The sequence below is a fragment of the Camelina sativa genome, chromosome 18 (genome assembly GCF_030686135.1).
Source record: "Camelina sativa cultivar CO46 ecotype springtype chromosome 18, ASM3068613v1".
In the NCBI taxonomy this organism is placed as follows: domain Eukaryota; kingdom Viridiplantae; phylum Streptophyta; class Magnoliopsida; order Brassicales; family Brassicaceae; genus Camelina; species Camelina sativa.
The window spans coordinates 21,105,174-21,124,759 of record NC_141897.1 but is presented as its reverse complement, the minus strand read 5'-3'; the positions used below and the strand labels follow the sequence as shown (position 1 = coordinate 21,124,759).

At 35.6% G+C, this 19,586-nt stretch overlaps 3 protein-coding genes across 7 annotated transcripts; 2 read left to right on the top strand and 1 right to left on the bottom strand.

Annotated features, from left to right (window-relative positions):
• Window positions 1-630: 630 nt before the first annotated feature.
• On the bottom strand, window positions 631-3,991 carry LOC104762395 (hydroxyproline O-galactosyltransferase GALT6). The gene is made up of 7 exons (XM_010485674.3): window positions 2,605-3,991; window positions 2,256-2,497; window positions 1,863-2,153; window positions 1,619-1,747; window positions 1,366-1,539; window positions 1,169-1,276; window positions 631-1,037 (listed from the first exon to the last, which is right to left on the bottom strand). Exons 1-7 carry the CDS (start codon window positions 3,482-3,484, stop codon window positions 825-827), a joined length of 2,037 nt encoding a protein of 678 aa, XP_010483976.2. The 5' UTR covers window positions 3,485-3,991; the 3' UTR covers window positions 631-824.
• A 3,721-nt stretch (window positions 3,992-7,712) lies between these two features.
• On the top strand, window positions 7,713-9,776 carry LOC104762394 (transcription factor bHLH79). Its single transcript, XM_010485673.3, has 6 exons — window positions 7,713-8,219; window positions 8,629-8,832; window positions 8,916-8,981; window positions 9,080-9,148; window positions 9,221-9,298; window positions 9,396-9,776. Exons 1-6 carry the CDS (start codon window positions 7,929-7,931, stop codon window positions 9,519-9,521), a joined length of 834 nt encoding a protein of 277 aa, XP_010483975.1. The 5' UTR covers window positions 7,713-7,928; the 3' UTR covers window positions 9,522-9,776.
• A 170-nt stretch (window positions 9,777-9,946) lies between these two features.
• LOC104763637 (transportin MOS14-like) lies at window positions 9,947-19,103 on the top strand. Of its 5 annotated transcripts, none has more exons than XM_087498711.1 (27): window positions 9,947-10,339; window positions 10,799-10,876; window positions 10,976-11,038; window positions 11,287-11,334; window positions 11,444-11,590; window positions 12,071-12,202; window positions 12,530-12,570; window positions 12,894-12,985; window positions 13,125-13,252; window positions 13,599-13,674; window positions 13,809-13,929; window positions 14,006-14,105; window positions 14,405-14,486; window positions 14,887-14,969; window positions 15,183-15,299; window positions 15,425-15,476; window positions 15,654-15,809; window positions 16,634-16,757; window positions 16,831-16,912; window positions 16,996-17,075; window positions 17,153-17,227; window positions 17,318-17,372; window positions 17,569-17,688; window positions 17,768-17,860; window positions 17,949-18,094; window positions 18,187-18,364; window positions 18,457-19,103. In XM_087498711.1, exons 1-27 carry the CDS (start codon window positions 10,217-10,219, stop codon window positions 18,739-18,741), a joined length of 2,877 nt encoding a protein of 958 aa, XP_087354837.1. In that variant the 5' UTR covers window positions 9,947-10,216; the 3' UTR covers window positions 18,742-19,103. The 5 variants fall into 5 exon arrangements, 3 of the variants coding, with proteins under 3 accessions (XP_087354837.1, XP_087354838.1, XP_087354839.1); XR_015588680.1 differs by having other exon boundaries at window positions 9,959-10,339; window positions 16,250-16,757; window positions 18,457-18,778; XR_015588681.1 differs by having other exon boundaries at window positions 9,959-10,339; window positions 16,243-16,757; window positions 18,457-18,778.
• Window positions 19,104-19,586: the final 483 nt, after the last annotated feature.

Here is a 19,586-nt window from a genome sequence, read left to right as displayed (position 1 = left end):
AAAAGAAATATTGATAGCAAATAGTTGGGTATGTATTTCTCCTTTAAATAATCATCACAATCTTTTTGCACCATAAAAATCATAATCACAATTTAAGAATCCATCCAAATTGACAACTAATCCAGTGTGGCTTGATGCTATATATTAATTCAATGTTGAGTCACTTTTACATCAAATACTCAATTCTATTAAATCGTCAAAAGTAATCTTTCTATCTAAAAAAACGAGTTTAAAACCGATAAAGCTTACATGGAAAACCGATAAGTTTACACAGAAAAAAATAGATTTGTGGAATTTATGTTAGTTTAGTTAAGTCAACAAAATTTAGATAACGTTGGGTCAACATGAATAGTTAACCTAAAATACCTTAAGACTTATTAATGAAAATTTCGATTTTAAAGAATAATAAACATTTTTAGACATATAAAATAAAAACAATGTATGTTATCAAAGAGGTTTGGAACATTTGTTTATATAATATACTTTTTATATTTACAAATGTATTTAAGTTTAGCTAATTCGATCAAGGTTTGTTTTTCGAAGAGTACCAAAAGCAAGCATGACGTCTATTTAATTTATACTGTCAAGGTTATATTGAGTTCATCTTCATCAAATCGCAAGATCAAGATCAAGAGGAAAGAATGAATATTAATAGGAAGGTTAGAAAAAAAACATCCAATTTAGATTCGTTCCTCAAGATCAAGAGGAGATATTATACAACCAAAGCCTATATAATATGCTATCAAAAAAATACAAAACCAAAAAGCTCTTTGGATTTCTATTTCCTCTTACAAACCAAAGAGAAACAGAGAATTTGGTTTGTGTCATCTCATGTTGCAGCACTGAGGTTTCCCTGTCAACACCAACTTATCCCACAAGCAAATCATCTGTCTCGGTGACTGATAATGCGCCGTCAAGTAATTCTCTATGCAACCAAACTGACAAAACCTGAGGCTGTGAATGTAGTCCACCGGTTTTGTACCATTGTTGAATTGTTCTACCCACATTCCCACACTCACATCTTCCATTTTGAACATCTGTATTACCAAGAATGAGGAGGAGGAAAAAAAAAAAAAAAAAAAGACAAAAGTTACATAATTGTATATGTTCTGTTTCGAATAGATTAGGAGGTAATGTTTGCTGGTAAATTCAGTTGCAGCATACATACCCTTAATTTGTGTTTCTCAAACTCTTTCACTATGAAGCGAGAGATATCGTTTGATAATATGTATCCCGGGCCATTAGCATAAGGTGGATAGTCTTCCTCTGGCCATTCCTGGAAAAACGGATAATTTAACATTAACTTTTGGATTCAATGAGAAAAAGAACAGATACAAATGATTCTTTAAGATTATAACTTTGTACCTCATGCGTAACAGCCCATTTACCCTGGCGGAGCGGTTTGTGATAATAGTTGATGTTGCCAATGTATAGACTTCTATCCGCGGGTGTTCTCTTTGCTTCACTAAGAACCGCATCCACTTGTACAAATGTATCATCATCACACTTCATGATGAATTTAGCAGCAAGTTGATGAGCCTGCAAAACAGAGAATAGAGACTCTTTACCTATATTGAATCATTGAAACACACAGCATCAAGTGTTGAGCGGGACTCACCCCGTACTCGCAAATTGCAACGGTTTTGAGGACGACAAGGTCATAACTGTCCATGTATGGGACTATAACTATGTCCCCAAAGAATTCAGCTTCCTTCTTTAGCTCCACATTCACTTCCTTCCTCGAGTGCTGCCAAATAAACACCCGAGTTAAGCTTGCAATTCCATATGTAAAGCTCTTATATTTAACCTAGAAGACCAATATCAGACCAGATCAGACCACATGTCAACTAGTCTAAACTTACCAGTGCAACAAAGAACCGAGCCACTACTTTGGAAGATTTAACGAGTTCATGTTGCATCCATGACCTCCTCACAGCCATCCGCTCAGCAAAATGGTTACCAGCAGAAAGGATGCCAATGAACATATCAACTTGCTCATCAGGAAGTGATGGGGCTTGCCAATTGCTAGAGAGCTCAAGGTGCCTCTGAGGAGCAAAACTAGGATGAGAGGTTGGGAGAGAGCCAGCGAAAACCGAGTGAACATCTATGTCCCCGTTAATGGTTAGACCAGTAGCATCCTCAAGCGTGAATCCCTTCATACATAGCCAAGAAAACACCCACATAGACAATCATCAGTTCACGTCAATTACTAATCAAACCACAACAAGTTTAAGCCAACGCAAAACATTACTTACAGTTCGGTATGGGAAGGAAGTGACGTGCTTCCCATCGACACTAACATGATAGCCTTCCAATCCAGCACTAAGTGTAAGCACGAAAAGCTTATCAACTGTGAATGGAAATGGCCATTCAACAGTTACTTTCTTGCTCCGACCTATTAATCGACTAAGCCACCATGAAGCCGCCTTGCTAGACTCTTCTTTAGATGTAATGCTATCATCACGAGCCCATTTCTCGCACTTAACCTGACCATCAACTACAACCATTATCACTGATTAGTAGTATCCCCAAAACACACACAAAAAAAAGCAAGCAAAACAAAAGATGAAATATAAATGCTTTTGAACATATATATATACTAACCAGTCTCTTCATCATCCCTAGATCTCCATCCTTCACACCTTTGTGCTGAGCCCCATTGCATTCTATAACAAGTGTTCTGCTCAATGACAGGCTTACCACTCCAGTCACCCTTAAGCCTTGGGTTCAAGTGGAGGATTCGAGGTGGATCTTCTCTTTCCACTGCTTTCAAACCCTGAAGCTCCAACTTAAACTGCGAAACCTTAACAGCTTCATCTCCTTCCTTTAACATTGATATCTTGGGGTCCTTCTCCGAATGAGCAGCTCGTGGCTTCCCAACAACTGTAATGTGTGACCCGAGAGTTAAACCACATGGAAGCTCCATGAGATTGCCACGTTTCGAAAGATCAGAGCCAGTCAAGGAAACAGAGAGAGAGCAAGAGCTATGCTCCTCAGTCTTCTTCTTCTTCTCCTTGTCCAAGTCTTTCAACATTTTGCCAGACTCAAGCTCTTCCCATAGCTTTCTACCAACCTCCCAAGCCACCTTAGCAGACTTGTGAAGCTCCACTGACCCATCTTTACTACTCGGGTTAAAGGTCTCCGGGTCGAATCTCAAACTAGATAGGATCTTCTGAGTCGTACTCCTCCTCCTTAAAACCTGACCCGGTGCTTCCGATTGTGAATCCTGGTAAAGCAGACTCTTGAAAGGTCGACTGGGAGCTCGTCTCTCTTGTAATTCTCGCTGGCTATTGTGCTTCTCGGGTCGGGTTAACGGATCCTGAGATAAAGAACTGAGACCGGTTTTGAAGACGAAAGGGATTTCGAAAGTGATGAGGAGCATGTAGAGTAACCCAACCGCCATTAGTATCTGAACCGATCTCTGCTTGCTTAGAGAGACGAACATATCGAATTTTTCGAGTTTTGATAACTTCGGCTTCCTCATTCCTAAAACCCTAGTGGTGATGATGATGATCAAAGAGAAACAGAGAAATCTCCAAAAATTCAAAAAAATTTTAAAAAATAAAAATCAAATCTTGAAGAACCACGATGAACGGAAACAATCAGTAGATTGATGGGTTACTATATAAAAAAGGGTTTGAATTGAAAATTCAAGAACTTTCCTTGTAAAAAAGAAAAATCTTTGGGGTTGTAGAAAATTCAAAACCCAGAAGAAACGCTAAAAAAAGAAGAAAAATTTAAACTTCTTAAAGAGAGAGAGAGAGACGTGTAAAACGTAAGATGAACACAGAAACGGGTCAGGAGGATTTGAAGAAGGAAGCAAAGGGAAGAAGAGAAGGAGTAGGCGTTAAAGGGGGCGTCCTCTCTCTCTCTCTCTCTCTCTCTTCTTTCTTAGTTAGTGCTGCTGACGTCTGAATAAACCGCCGTTTTGGTCCATCTCTCTTCCTTTTTTTCGAATCTTTCTTTTTTCTTCGCTTTTTAAATCTTCTTTTTTCCTTTATTTAATTTTAGTTTCCGATTTATGTTATTAGATTCTTTGGATTTATCTTTACGATCTTTGATTATTTTTTTAATTGTATTCTAGGGTAAGTAATGTACATTATGTAGTTCCATGACCATCCACCAATAGAATAAAAGGACGAGTAAAACGTTGGTTATTTTTTGGTCGAATTTTTAATTAAACTGAAAAATCAGAATTTAAATATTTAAGATTTTGAGGCTAAGTGCAATCAAAAGCTTTCTTGATTAACCGAGACAAATAAAAAAAAAATATTAGGTTTGATAATATTGAATCATCATCATACTGTATTTGATTTTAGTAGATACGATTCTTATTTTTTTGTATTTTTTTGGAATTCTAATTGATTGATTAATGACTATTATTTAGTCGGTGTTAAATAGGCCAACTGTGTATTTGCGTATTACTACTGATTGCATCAGCAATGACTCCTTTATTCTCATGTTATTTTTGACTTTTCTTTCTATAATTCTCTTTGTTCTAAAAGATCATTCATATTTAAAACAAAACTTAAATTAGCAGAACTTGATAATTAAATTAGTGTTTCTTGTTTTTTTTTTTTTTTTTTTTTAAAAAAAGAGAAGAATTGGAGGAATCTTGAAGAATAATAAAAGGGTACCGAAGGCTTTCATGGGAAAATGGAAACAGAAGAATTGAATTGGGCTTCATGTGTGACACCTCTGCATCCAGGTGTCTTCTCTTTCTCCACTTGTCTTTTCCACCTTTATTCACTTTCTCCTCAATTTAAACTATTTAACATATATTATTCATCAAAAAATGAAAAAGATAAAATCCTTCTGACCAATAATAAAATAAAAACGAAAAAGATAAATACTCCATTAACCTTTATTCGCCTCTTTATATATCATCAATAATTTATTGTAAGATATATCATATACAAGGAATTATAAGTTGTTTGGTTTATCAAAAAAAAATTGGAACCTGAAAATAAATAAAGTTGGCCTAAAGAATTTCACAATTTCTATTATTTCGGGTCTTAAATATCAGTCGAATTTTTCGTTCTACGCTTTAGAGGAGCATTCAAACGATGGATTCAATGCTATCTAATTGACTTTTTTTTTATTCAATAAATAGCGTTTGAGCGTCTTCTTTTGTTTAAAATTAACTTAGAATGTAGTATATTTTTCTTATATAATTTAGAAAATACGAAATTTTAAGATAGAAAGAACACTCACAAGTTCATGTTCGGAACGGGAAATAATATTAATATGTACTACTAGATAACAAGGTGATCACTTGTTAAGCAAGGTTGAAATCATCGAAACGATTAATTATCCTCTTGGCTCTTTGCTATATTTTGTTTGCACCTACCTTCATATGCATTTGGTAGTAGATTATATTTAAGCTTCCGGAGTTTAAAACAATTAACATTGAGAACATTGACAAACAAACAAAAAAACTAAAGCATGTATCATCCATGTATCCAACCTTCAACATTAATAAGTAGCTGGAATTTGTCTTTTGTGTTTAAGCATTTTTTTTTCGTGGCCCATTGTCACATCCTCGTATCCTACGTACCGGTACCGGCGTGTGGTTCCCTCCACTTTATCATATCAACGTGTAATTTTTTACTATACATCTATAACTTTCATAAAAGATACGACTATATTATTAAGTAGGAGACCTACTAATATAAGCACTAACCATTAATTGTAAAAGAAACTACAGTTACAAGAATGAAGAAACCAACCGGTGATTCGCGCATATTATTCATTATTGAAATATAGCCGACTTATTATGATTTATAATCTTTTTTTTTTCTTTTTTTTTTTGTCAAACTTTGTGATTTATAATCTAAACATAGACTTTTCTTTCTTAAATAGCAGAATGAAACCTAACTAACACTGTTTGTTAGCATGCATTAATTTCCTACTGGGCTAATTAATTAACATAAGCTGTTGGTGATTATAAAGAGATATATGCATTCTGTGTTGTTAAGCTGTTCACGGTTCAGACGTTCAGTCATGCCAGAACAAACTGGTACCACTACTTGATCGTACGTGCTCAAGAGCTAACAACAGTACATATTTTAGTAAAGAACAAAAAAAGACACTGAAGACGAACATATTCTTGTATTTTGCTCATGCTGTAAATTAATCTTAAAAAAAAAAAACTATACATCTAATTTTACATCGAAGTTAAAATTTGACCCCATGTTGTGGATATTAATTGCTCATGTATATATATGTATTGTAAATCTTTGCTAAATGCTAACAATATTGAGTATTGATGTTGTGTTACGTTAGAGACTAGATCGATGATATCAATCAAGATAAGAGTTGGATACATGTACAAACCCCATAACAATGTTGATGCACTATACTCAATCCAATTATAAGTTGTTAGTGATAATAAGATCGAGGTATATAAGATGACCAAATGCTGATTGTTTTATAGACACAGTCGTACTTCTCTCCGTTTATATTCTCCATCATACATGCATGAACAGTAATAAATGATGTGCGTCACTAACTCACTACCAACAATATGTTTGCGTATATATAAAAGTTAATATACATGAATAGGCTCCAGAAGAGAATTTTAGAAGAAATATACTGGACTTCAATGATCTTGACAGGGCGACGCATGTTTGTTGATGGTTGGACGTACTTAAGTTTCTTCTAAATCTCTGGACAATCTTTGTAATTTCTTTGCTGCTTCTATAAAGCCGTTGTTTAAGCTCATCATCTTGTAATCACACTAGATACAATCCATCAAGTATTTAGTATACCCACATAATTGGACATTTGGCTTATTCTATATTTAATCGAGAAAGAGCAAGGACTGAAAAAAAGGGAGGGAGATGATATAAGAGTGGTGAAAATGAGAATGTATGGTTGTGCCATTACAGTCTATCTGATTACACCAGTGTAGATTGAATAGAATTAGTCAAATGGTGCCCACTTATGTATATGTAATATTTGAAGACTTTATATTGAATATTTTTAAAAATATAAATTAAAAGAAATTTAATAAATTCAATGCAACATATGGCATATTTGAGACTTTCTACTGAATATATGTATGATAAATATATTAAAAAGAGAAAAACAGTTAATATTTAAATTAATTTTTGCTAAATGATTTTCAACAAAACTATGAGTTTTTGTCGTTAAGAAGGTTTCGACTTGGCTGAGGAAGTGAGGAACAAAAGAAGACTTTTATCAGAACCAAAGTCTTCAACTTCAACAAGAATTGTAATTAGAAGACTCCAACACCGACGACGGTGGAACCAAAGATGATAACACTTCTAGTAAATATTTTTAGATGTTTTTTCGTTGACCTTTGAAGTTATGAGAGATCTCACTAAACACTTCTGAATCATGGACACTAACATAATCTAAACAAAAAAGAGTGGTTCACGAAACTTAAGAAGTGGTTCAGAAACAAAACTTGAACTCTAATCGAAAAACAAAACAAACAAATAAAACAAATTTAGTTACTAATATGTAAATGTAATATTCGGAAATTATTCTGGTTATATTTTGAACTACTTCTTTCATATATTTTTTTATATTTTTTTATATACAGTTTTTTGTTTGTCCATAATGTTTTCTCCAAACACAAATTTTGTAGTTGTATTTTTTGTTTTTTTTTGACAATTTTTATAGTTGTAATTTATATTAACAAAATGGTAATATTAAGTGTAATAATAATTAATTGTTCCTCAATTACAGTAGCTTAAGTGCGCAACATCACTCCACTCATCTCTCTTGTCCGATCTCTCTCTCTAGCTTTGTCCACCTCACACACAACCCTATAAACAAGACAAGACCTCACAAAGCTCAAATCTTTTTTTCCTTTCTTTTTTATAACTATCAAGTTCCTCACTTCTCGGATCCGGGTCCTAAATCTGGGTCAACCCTTTTTTTTACGATCGTCGGGAAAAATGGACCCTCCACTAGTGAACGATTCCTCCTTCTCCGCAGCTAATCCTTCTTCCTACACTCTCTCCGAGATTTGGCCTTTCCCTGTAAACGACGCCGTTCGCTCTGGTCTCCGTTTAGCTGTTAATTCTGGTCGAGTCTTCACTCGCTCCGAACATAAAGACTTATCGGCGGCGGAGGAATCTACTGTCACCGATCTGACTGCTGGCTGGGGAGGTAGAAAGACTAAAGATTTGAACTCTGAGGACGATTCTTCGAAGATGGTTTCTTCCAGCAGCAGTGGTAATGAATTGGTGAGATTTGAAAAGCTCTGATTTTAGACTTTACCATGATTATTATTAGTATTTGATCTGATTTTGGTTTAAGTCTTTGAATCTGTAAGTTTTAGTTTGAATCTAGATCCTCAGCTCAGCTCGGTGATGATCTAAAAAACAACTCAATGAGTCAAAGCGTAAGTCTTTGATTTAGGGATCATGGATTAGTTTATAGATTAGTGATGATGACTCTTATCCATTGACTTTTTAATGACTGAGTTGGGTTGAGCTTCAAGACCTTATTAGATGTTTTGGAGCAGTCAACGCTCTTTGTTTCTTAGTATGTATTTATCACTTTACTTATCTTAGATCGAGAATTTGATTTAGGATCTTAAGTCCTTGATTGATATCCAAAGTAATAATGGAATGGTTGTTACATTTTGAATAGAAAGAATCAGGGGATAAGAAGAGAAAACTATGTGGATCTGAAAGCGGTAACGGGGATTGTTCGATGAGACCTGAAGGCGAAACTAGTTCGGGTGGTGGAAGCAAAGCAACTGAACAGAAGAATAAACCTGAGCCACCTAAGGATTATATCCATGTTAGAGCAAGAAGAGGACAAGCTACTGACCGGCATAGTCTAGCAGAGCGAGTAATTAACTTTTCTGCTTAATCACCAATGTGTTATTCTCAAAGATGTTACCTTTATTACAGTGACAATTTTGTCTTTGACAGGCTAGAAGAGAAAAGATTAGTGAGAAGATGACGGCTCTTCAAGATATAATTCCGGGATGTAATAAGGTACGCGATGTTCTTTTTGGTGATCTTGTGAATGTTGTTCTGTTCGTTATTCTTCTTATAGCCTTTGAACACTCAACGAGCTATTTCTGCTGATTCAGATTATTGGAAAGGCTCTTGTGCTCGATGAGATTATCAATTATATTCAGTCATTGCAGCGGCAAGTTGAGGTAAAAGTCGTTTAACTCTTGTCTGTTATATGTTGCAATGTTACATGCCTAAACATGGAATTTGGTCTACAGTTTCTGTCAATGAAGCTAGAAGTTGTTAACTCAGGTGCAAGTACTGGTCCGACAATAGGAGTTTTTCCTTCCGGAGATGTAAGTCCCAAATCTAGTAAAAGCATGTAAAAAGATCTAATCTCTCTCTTTAATCAAACTATTATAGCTAAAAGCACTTGGTGGTTGTGTGTGTCAGCTTGGGACTTTACCAATAGACGTTCATCGAACTATATACGAGCAACAAGAAGCTAACGAAGCCCGAGGGACTCAACCGGAGTGGCTACATATGCAGGTTGATGGAAACTATAACCGAACGACATAAAGAAAAGAAAAAAAAAAAGCTTTCTTTGATTGATGGATGTGTTTTGTAGGCAGTAAAAATGAATGCAACCCTTTATTTTTTTTTACTACGCGTGTATCATTTTGCTGTTTAAAAATCATAAGATAGATCTGAGAGAGACCAGAGAGAGAGACCAGATTAACACTTGATAAGACATTGGTTGTATTGTCCTGTTATAACTTGTAACAATTGATTCAGTGACACAAGAGATCTCTCATATCATATGTTGCTCTCAAATCTTGTCCTTTGTACAATCTTTTTTAAGTTATGATGAATCAATGATACGTTTTAATTCTTTTAATTTATTGTGCAACAAACTGATAAAAAAGTAATCAACTTCTATAAGAAGAAGGATTTGACTTTAAGTCAAAGTAATTAAATCTAACGGCTGAGATTATTTCTTCTTCATCCCCTTTTTCAGATTAAAAATTCCGAAATTTTTCCGATCTCTTTCTCTCTCACTCAAGTTGAGGGGCGCCAAAAAAAAAAAAAAAAACCCTTTTTGACAAAGAGGGAAAAAAAAAGTTTTTATTTTTATTTGGGCGAAATCGATTTGACAAAATCCCGAATTTGAGTTGGGCAATTTCTTCTTTTTATCAATCTGGGTCTTTCTCTCTGAGTCGTGATTTGGTGTGGCCGTAAAATAAATAAAAAAAAACGCATAAGGATTTTAAGCTATGGAGCATCAGAACGCGGTCAAAGAAGCCCTAAACGCACTGTATCATCACCCGGATGATACAGTGCGTGTGCAAGCTGATCGCTTTCTCCAGACCTTCCAAGGAACTCTCGATGCTTGGCAGGCGAGTTTTTATTTTTTTTTAGTTTTCGATTTCAATCTTTTAATTTTATCACTAGGTATTTTAATCTGGGTTCGATTTGTTCTTCCTTGTTTTGTAACACTTGTGCTAGAGTTTTAATTTCCGATTCCCAGCTACTTTAGACTATGTAGGTGGCATAAAGTTTCATCCTTTAGTCAATTTGTATTATCGATTCGCTCGTTAAGGTCATATACCCTAGGAGTCTGGAATTTTCTGTACATCTAAGTTCAATTTTGCATTCTTCTGTAGCTGGTTTGAAGAAGTATGTGTAGGGCGTATGAATAGATCTATCTTGTTACCTAAACGATTTGCTAGGTTTTATGAGCTCTACCAATATAGTCTTTTTAGACCCATGATTGTTGTTGCGGAGAAGATGAAGGTTTGGTTTGGTGGAGCAGTTTTACAATGTTTCTTACTCTACTGTTTTATGTATTCTACTAGGTTGCGGATAATTTACTTCATGATTCTTCTAGCAATTTGGAAACTTTAATATTCTGTTCTCAGACCCTTCGAAGCAAGGTAAAATGCACTTGGAAATTTTCTGTAAATCGTTATTTTATTTTTCACAATCTTTGAGACTGCGCCGCTCTGTTGACATCTAGTCTGTCTTACTCGAAGGTTCAACGAGATTTTGAAGAACTACCACCTGGGGCTTTTCAGAAGCTAAGGGAATCATTAACTGTAAGTCTTTGTTCCGTTAACTAGTTTAGCATGAGTTGTAGGGTTTCTGAATATTTATGTATGTATGTTCCTTTCAACAATAACGTAATAGGAAAACTCAGTTGAACTAGTGATTTGCCTACTGTATTCTGGCTAGGTTTTACTATGATTTCATTTTTGTGGCCTATTATGTATCATCATTGGTATTGGACAAGTACTTCCTTAGTGTTCCCGGAAAAACTTGACTGTCATTGTTTTCTGAAATGCAGACATTGTTAAAAAAGTTCCACAAAGGCCCCCCAAAAGTTAGGACCCAGGTAAGCTTCATAATTCATTCTCCATTATGCATATGTGGGAATTTTCTGATGTGCGTTTAAAGTCATTACTTTGTGTCGAGTTATCTTATTTAAGCATTTTGTATTGTAGATTAGTATTGCTGTTGCTGCCTTGGCGGTGCATGTTCCTGCAGCAGATTGGGGAGATGGTGGTATAGTTAGCTGGCTTAGGGATGAGATGAATATGCATCCTGAATATGTGCCTGGTTTTCTGGAACTCTTGACAGTTTTGCCCGAGGTAGGGTATTTTTCAACCCTTTGTTTTCGTGTTCCTCTCACTCAGAAATTAAAGTGAATCCATGTCTCCGGCTATATGGGTGTGAAAGGCCTTGTATTTGTCTGACTTGGATCTGCTTCCGTCTAGTTATTCTAGTATTGCTGACCTCAAATTGGGTAGACCTATTTGGTAAAAATATATGTACCTTTTTACTGTTAGTTTATCTTTGTTTGAGTAGCATTCTATGTTAATCTGTAAGTGTTATTTCAATCCCTTGAGTATTGGCTGGACAAGACCTTGCTATTTTGCATGGTCCCCTTTGCAAAAAGTGATGGTAGTTTATTTGTAATCAAATGAAGATTCTGTACTTTTTTCCCCAAACTCTGCCGTATCTTTTCACCTTTCCCTGTTATTATCCTGATTCCCGTTAGGAATGTTTGACTTTAATCTAGATGGTTATATGATGTCTTGATTTTTTCTTGTCCTTCTTGCTATGGCCAGGAAACGTTTAACTACAAAATAGCTGCTCGTCCGGATCGGCGACGTCAGTTCGAAAAAGAGCTTACTTCTCAAATGGAAGCTGCACTTAGTATCTTAACGGCATGTTTAAGTATAATCGAACTTAAGGAACAGGTCAGAGCTGATCTTCAATATAGTATTATGACATAGTTCAATAAATTGTTTGTTATTCACTTTCCATGATCCCTCTGTATATCACTTTGAAATAACCTTTTTATGTTTCTAATGATAACCTTTTTATGTTTCTAATGCATTTATGTGTTTTCTTACTTTACACTGATTTTTTCTTGCTTTACCAGTCAAGAGTCTATGTTTGCCTTGTAAAATTATTGTTAGCTTCTGAATAATGTCCATTGTTCATGTGTGCTGGATCAGCTAGTGTATTTGGTGTTGCAAGAAATTACTTATTGTCAATTGTGCTCTGTAACTTTGATTTTTCAGGTTCTCGAGGCATTTGCTTCTTGGCTTCGTCTTAGGCATGGGTATGCTCTTTTCTTTTGCTTTTCTATCTCCAGTTTTTATTTAGAACAAAAGCTCTTCTAGATTAGAAATACTCATTGCGAGTTCATCAGATTGTAAATTGTATTGATACGAGTCACAAATCATTTCCTATACTGAATTTTCTTAGACACATAGCTAAGGTTATCAGAATCATTGCTATTGGTTTCTACTAGGTTTTTTATCTTTATTTTTGGGCAAAATTTGGTTTCTACTAGCTAGCCTTCACTATTTTCACCAATCCAACTTAGCAAAGATGATGCTGACTGAACTGTATGCTTATTAACTTTGTGGTGGTCTTTTTCAGGATTCCTGGAGCAGTGCTTGCCTGTCATCCATTGGTGCATTCAGCTCTCTCAAGTTTGAACTGTGATCCACTCTCAGAGGCATCTGTGAATGGTATTCTCGTTGGAAAGACTGATATATACATAGGGCTTAAGCTTTTCTTATTGAATTGTGGAAATTAGTGTTTGATGCGTGTTCATTATAGAATTCAACATTAGAGTTTAATAGATAAACGTCATTTTCAACTTCGCAGTTATCTCTGAATTGATACATCACACAGCATCACCAAGTTCTGGTGGTATTTCTGCACAAACACCCTTGATTCAAGTTATTGTGCCTCAGATTTTAAGTCTTAAGATCCATCTAAGGGATTCTTCAAAGGTACTGTTTAACTTTTTTTTATTGATACAAGTTGATAGCTGAATCTGCTTAATGTTAAGTTTCATTATTTTACCAATTTTCTGTTTCACTGGTCTGCGGCTTGAACGGCTATGATTGTGATTCTGTTGCGCCTGGACTCTATTAAGAGAAAAGGTTATCAGATGCATCGAATAGTAGGAAGCTAATCACCTTTACTTGTTTAACTTTGAAACTGTAGCGCTAAAAGGGTGGTTTTCTGGTTATATGACTTGGATATGTGGCTAACAATGTCCCTCATAATTAGTTGTAATTTTGGCATGTGCTTATAAATTTTTCTTTTGACTCTTAATAATTATTTCACTTACAGGATGAAGAAGATGTCAAAGCCATTGGTCGATTATTCGCTGACGTAGGCGATTCATATGTTGAACTGATAGCTACTGGTATAGAGCCTCATTTCTGCTACTCTGCCTTGTTTTTTTACGTGTTGTGTTTCACGTCCCTTGATTGCGTTGGGTGCGCAAAATGCTTTAGTTGGTAATCTAATATATTCGAAGGTACTATTTCTGGCTTCTAGGTTCAGATGAATCAATGGTTATTGTGCATACCCTGCTGGAAGTTACTTCACACCCAGAATTTGATATAGCCTCGATGACCTTCAACTTTTGGCACAGTCTTCAACTTATGTTGACAAAGAGGTAACTTCCAGCCTTGTCTATGTTTGTTGGGTGTTCCTATGGTCATATTCTAAGAGGGTGATTTTTAATCTATCAGGGATTCTTATAGTTCCTTGGGTAGTGAAGCATCCATTGAAGCTGAGAGAAACCGAAGACTGCATATCTTTCAGCCAGCCTATCAAAGCCTTGTATCTTTGGTGAGTGAGTCATCAAAATACCACTCAAATTCGTTTTGTTATCCACTCTATAGTTTTAGTGAAAAAGAATATTTGGAGCTTGTTGTTTAACCATACTAGGCTGTTTCTATTTGTTTGCTAATCCAGAGACAAAATAATATTTCATGCATGGTGACTTATGTTTAAACTTATATTGCTCTTCTGAAAAATGCTGGATGTTTTAACTTTTATTTGATTGATTATCGTTTGGTGGAACTATATATATGGGTTATTGTATGCTCTGCAGTTTATGTCACCTATACACTGGTTCCCCTTCACAGGTTGGCTTCAGAGTTCAGTATCCTGAAGATTATCAAGGCTTATCATATGAGGACCTTAAGGAATTCAAGCAGACTAGATATGGTAATAAAGGCTGTGTATGGCTTTTTCTCAACATTACAATAGATCAAAACCTCTCGAGATAAGGGTGTTAAGGAAGAAGAGTAGCCCTCAGAGCTTTCTAAATAGATCAGCCTGACCTTGGATTTTCTTAATTTGACTGCTCAGCGCTGTTGTTCTCCCTTTGTTGCCATCCTTTAGACTTGTTTCTTGAAGCAGATAAAGTATTTGAGGTTATTTGGTTGTTTTAGTCACTTAGCTTTGGTAGGGTGCTGTATCTTGTAATGTCTCTTTCGATGGATTTATTCCTCTTACATATGTTGATATGTAACTACTAATTGTGCTCTCAGTCATCTCCGATGAGACCAATTGCCTCATGCTCTGTCAATCCAATTTGACTGATAAAGTTTGTGACATTTTTCAGCCGTTGCAGACGTATTAATAGACGCAGCGTTAATCCTGGGAGGGGATACTACTCTTCGGATTCTCTATATGAAGCTTCTCGAGGTTTGTGCTTTGGATTTCCACGCATGCTATCTGTTCTATCATTAAATAAAAATAAGCAATGGAGATATTGAATCAGCATTTTTATATACTGAAAAGGTCAAATACGATCAATATATAACACAATTAGGATTATCAGTGTCAGTACCAAACAGTTGCAGTTTTTTCCATCATTTGGAATTCAGCATCTTTGATATTTGTGACGTATGTACTTAGGCCAATGCTCAGACAGGAAATGATTTTCAAGAATGGCGTCCAGCAGAAGCTATTTTGTTCTGTATATGGGCAATATCAAATTATGTGTCGGTTGTTGAAGCTGAAGTGATGCCCCAGGTTTGTATTTATTATACATAGTTACTCCAAGCTACTGCTGCCTAATATATATATTTTGTTTTCTCACTGCCTACTATATATGGGTTTGCCTTTGTCATTTTCATTCTCTTAAATTCTGCTTTCAGGTGATGGCGTTGCTTCAAAATCTTCCTCAGCAAGCGCAACTACTTCAGACAGGTGAATAGGTTTTCTTCCTAAGTTTTATTTGTTGAAGGTGAAATAGCTGCTTGGTGGAAACCACTAGCGTATGCTGAAGACACCTTCCAAGTTATGCTTAACTATCCTAATATAATGGCAAATGCGTCTGAAGTATTTTCTTTAATGCAAGAAATGTGGTTCCCTATTTGATTTCAGCATGCTTACTTGTTGGGGCATATTCAAAATGGCTTAATGCTGCACCAGCTAGTGTTTCAATATTACCATCAATCATTAGAATTCTTATGAGTGGAATGGGCACATCTGAAGATTGCGCAGCAGCTGCAGCTTTGGCTTTTAGACATATCTGTGACGGTATTGTATCTGCTCCTACAAACTTGACCTCTTCGTCTTCTTTTATGAGCATAACATTGACATTATGACAAGTATACATATACTACAAATCTGGCTATCTTTTTTTTGTTTTTTTGTTTCCCGAATGAGACCATGACAAAGATATTTGATTTAAAACAACAATCTGATGGTTACATAAGATTAAGCAGCTCCCCTTTTATTAAAAGCGTTCTTTCAGGGTTGCTGTAGAATGTTTCTCTTCTTGGTTTCTCCTGGCAGAATAATGCTAAGTAGTTTCATGGACTCTTTCACTTTTCAGGAAATTAGTTTGTAGTTATAACTCTTTCACTTGCAAACGAAAGTAAATTTTGGTTGTTAGTTTTATTCTTAGGAGATATGAAGTTCTCACATTTGTAAAATTCCATTGAATTGTGCATACTGACATGCTTCAAAGATGGCAGCTAGTCGAAAGGTCTGACTGGAACCTACGCTAACGGATCTGACTTCGACTCTACTGAATTGCTAGCATATAGGGTGCATTGCAATGCTGGCAAGTATTTGGAATTTTGTTGAATGCTCTCCTTGGACTGAAATCTGTTTTCCATACTGATTTTAAATAAAAGCTTGTAGCTATCTAACATCTAATGCTCTCTAAATGTGATTGCTTGTTGTTGATCAATTTAATTTTTCCTCTTCTCCTCATTATGAGAGATACATGAAGGTGTTTTTGTGTTAATACTGATATACGCATATATTATATTTGGTGTTTTCTTTTATAGGATTCAAAATATTACTATTTTGGTTTGTAAACATCTGATGCCTGTTTAAATAATGTTTCATTGTAGATTGCCGTAAAAATCTTTGTGGGTATTTTGAAGATTTGTTTGCTATCTATTGTATGGCTATCAATGGCGGTGGTGGTTATAAAGTCTCTGCTGAGGATTCACTAAATCTCGTTGAAGCTTTAGGGTATGGACTCAAACTGAATGATGGATAGATCTCATTTGTGTGTTATTGACATCTCTAAAATTTGATTATGCAGTATGGTTGTTACCGAACTTCCTTTAGATCAGGCCAAGGGTGCACTTGAAAAATTATGCTTTTCAGCCGCCTCTCCTCTAGAGGTTTGCCATCTTGACTATTTGCATGGTTGTTTGACATATTAGTCAGGAATTAAAATGATGGGAACTGTAAATCTGTGAATCAGGAAGCGGCGAAAGAAGATTTGGACAAGAAGCATGCACGTGAATTAACTGTTCATATTGACCGCTTTGCCTTCCTCTTCAGGTTAGTGTAATATCTCAACAATACGATGTATCTACGCGTGTTTAGTTTAGTCTTGCTAACAGATTCTACCACATTAGGTATGTGAACCATCCTGAAGCGGTGGCTGCTGAGATTAATAAGCATTGGGCTATTTTCAGAGTTATATTTGATGCGTAAGTGAATCTAGACACATGATAATTAGCATGTTCTCTTCCAGTTTGCTTTTTATGTAGCCTCTTACATTGAAATGGTTTTTACTGCAGTCGTCCATGGGACATGAGGACTATGGAATCTCTATGCAGAGCATGCAAATATGCTGTGAGTTTCATTTCCTTTTTCTTTCCCTACTTGCTCCATGGACATTCCTGACCACCATTGTTTTTAAAGTCTTTTTTTTACCTGTCTTGTTCTTGTTCCTAAACATAAGAGAAAATCTAAAAACTATTTTTCGGATGACAAATTTTGATAAAGGATACTTCACTAAAAGAAGACAATGTTTGGAATATGTTTGTAGGTACGTACTTCTGGAAGATACATTATTAATACAATTGGAGAAATGCTGGCAAAAATTCAATTCCATTATCAGCAGCATCATCAGCCATGTTTTCTATACTTATCCAGTGAAGTTATAAAGGTAATAATATGTGTCCTTTTCATTCAGTGGAATGCTTACTGAAAAGCTATTGAGAAACTAATCTTTATGGGATCTGCAGATATTTGGTTCTGACCCATCTTGTGCTGACTACTTGAAGAACCTGATTGAAACCCTCTTTGCACATACAACATGTCTGATGACAAGTATCAAGGTTGATGATTTCACTTAAGAGTATGCTATCGTCAAGTTTTTAGTTTTAATATTCTATATGGTGTCTGATTCTCTGTTTATTCTTACAGGAAGTCACTGCGAGACCAGATATAGCTGATGACTGCTTTTTGTTAGCTTCTAGATGTCTTCGCTACTGTCCACATTTATTCATTCCGTCTCCTATATTTCCACCTCTTGTAGATTGCGCAATGATTGGAATCACAGTGCAGCACAGGTTTACCCTCTCTCTCTATCTAAAGTCACAAGCTGCTTTTCCTCAAAAGTTTTGAAATGATGTAAATTTTATCTTTTGAACTCCTTTTCCAGAGAAGCCTGCCACTCGATATTGACCTTTTTATCCGACATTTTTGACCTCGAGAAATCTGTGAATGAAGAACAGTTCGTACGAATCAGGGACAATATCATTATTCCTCGGGGAGCTACAATCACCAGAATTTTAATAGCCTCATTAGCTGGAGCACTTCCCAGTTCTCGGCTAGATACGGTAAATTTAGGAAACCTATCTTTTTGCTGCATTTTGAGTGATGTTTTTGGCCATTGAGAACTGTTTTTGTTTTGTTTTTGGGTATTGGTTAGGTAACATATTCGCTGCTAGCTCTGACAAGAACATACAGGCTACAAGCAGTGGGTTGGGCTAAGGAAAGTGTTAGCCTGATACCTCGAACAGCCTTGACAGAGACTGAATCTACCAAGTTCTTACAAGCGTTGTCCGATGTTGCTTATGGAGCAGATGTGAATTCTCTGATAGGACATGTTGAGGAACTCTCAGATGTTTGTCGCCGTAACCGTACTGTTCAAGATCTTGTTCAGGCAGCTTTGAAGCCTCTTGAGTTGAATCTGGCTGCTGCTCCTGTATCATAGAGATGATGGAAAAACAAACAAAGAAAGAAAAAAGAAAGAAGAGTGAGAAGAGCCATTAAAGAAGGTCAATTTTTGCATAGACCTCTCTTTGATGGTTTCAGAAGATGAGAGATTTGATGTTTTTGTGCATTTTTTTAACTGTTTTAGCTGTTCATAAAGATTTTTTTTCCCCCTTTATTCTCTTCTGGTGTGAGCCGTTTGTTCCATTGTTTGGCCGGTTTATTTCCAGTGCGAAGAACCAAAATCTTCTATTTAAAATTTAAACCGGGTGATGAGATACACAAGGGATCCTTGACCCTTCAAGGATCGGTATGATTTTGAGTGGGATCATATACAAAAAGCATCGATTATTTTCTGTTTCATCTTGCAGAGTATCAAGTTTTATGATCAAATCAAATATTAAGTGCTCCAACTTTGTTACAAGATCAACTCTTGTTCGGAGAATTTATCAGGTAGCTTAATCACAACCGGTAATGTGTTTTTTCTTCTTTCTGTTTTAGCATTTTTCACATGATTCGTTTTTTATTTACTTTATGTATACTTAACTTTGCAACAAGTATGCATTTTTGTGTCTGCACTTTTCACTCAATTACTATGTCTTGTCTCTTGCTCAATTAACACATATTGGTGATAATCACTTTCACTTTAAATTTTACTCTATAACACCACTGATTGAGCATTATGTTTGGCTCTGTTTTGTTGAATTCAGCCTCGGATACCTCTTTTCTAATTTAGATTTCATGTTGTTCTCTGATTCCTGACAGAAAATTAATTATTATTCGTATTGCTTTTTTTCAGGTTTGTAGTTGCCCATACTCAATTATGTAATTTTATAATAATTTTTA

What these genes read in the sequence shown, in the direction of transcription:
- LOC104762395 (XM_010485674.3), bottom strand. Translation starts at nt 3,484, where the DNA reads ATGAGGAAGCCGAAGTTATCAAAACTCGAAAAATTCGATATGTTCGTC. An exon ending in TAGGGATGATGAAGAGACTG is followed by an intron (nt 2,498 to 2,604) that starts GTTAGTATATAT and finishes TAATGGTTGTAG; the next exon opens with TTGATGGTCAGGTTAAGTGC. An exon ending in CTTCCTTCCCATACCGAACT is followed by an intron (nt 2,154 to 2,255) that starts GTAAGTAATGTT and finishes CTATGTATGAAG; the next exon opens with GGATTCACGCTTGAGGATGC.
- LOC104762394 (XM_010485673.3), top strand. Translation starts at nt 7,929, where the DNA reads ATGGACCCTCCACTAGTGAACGATTCCTCCTTCTCCGCAGCTAATCCT. An exon ending in GCAGCAGTGGTAATGAATTG is followed by an intron (nt 8,220 to 8,628) that starts GTGAGATTTGAA and finishes CATTTTGAATAG; the next exon opens with AAAGAATCAGGGGATAAGAA. An exon ending in GGCATAGTCTAGCAGAGCGA is followed by an intron (nt 8,833 to 8,915) that starts GTAATTAACTTT and finishes TGTCTTTGACAG; the next exon opens with GCTAGAAGAGAAAAGATTAG.
- LOC104763637 (XM_087498711.1), top strand. Translation starts at nt 10,217, where the DNA reads ATGGAGCATCAGAACGCGGTCAAAGAAGCCCTAAACGCACTGTATCAT. An exon ending in ATTCAAGCAGACTAGATATG is followed by an intron (nt 14,487 to 14,886) that starts GTAATAAAGGCT and finishes GACATTTTTCAG; the next exon opens with CCGTTGCAGACGTATTAATA. An exon ending in TTCAGAGTTATATTTGATGC is followed by an intron (nt 17,228 to 17,317) that starts GTAAGTGAATCT and finishes TTTTTACTGCAG; the next exon opens with TCGTCCATGGGACATGAGGA.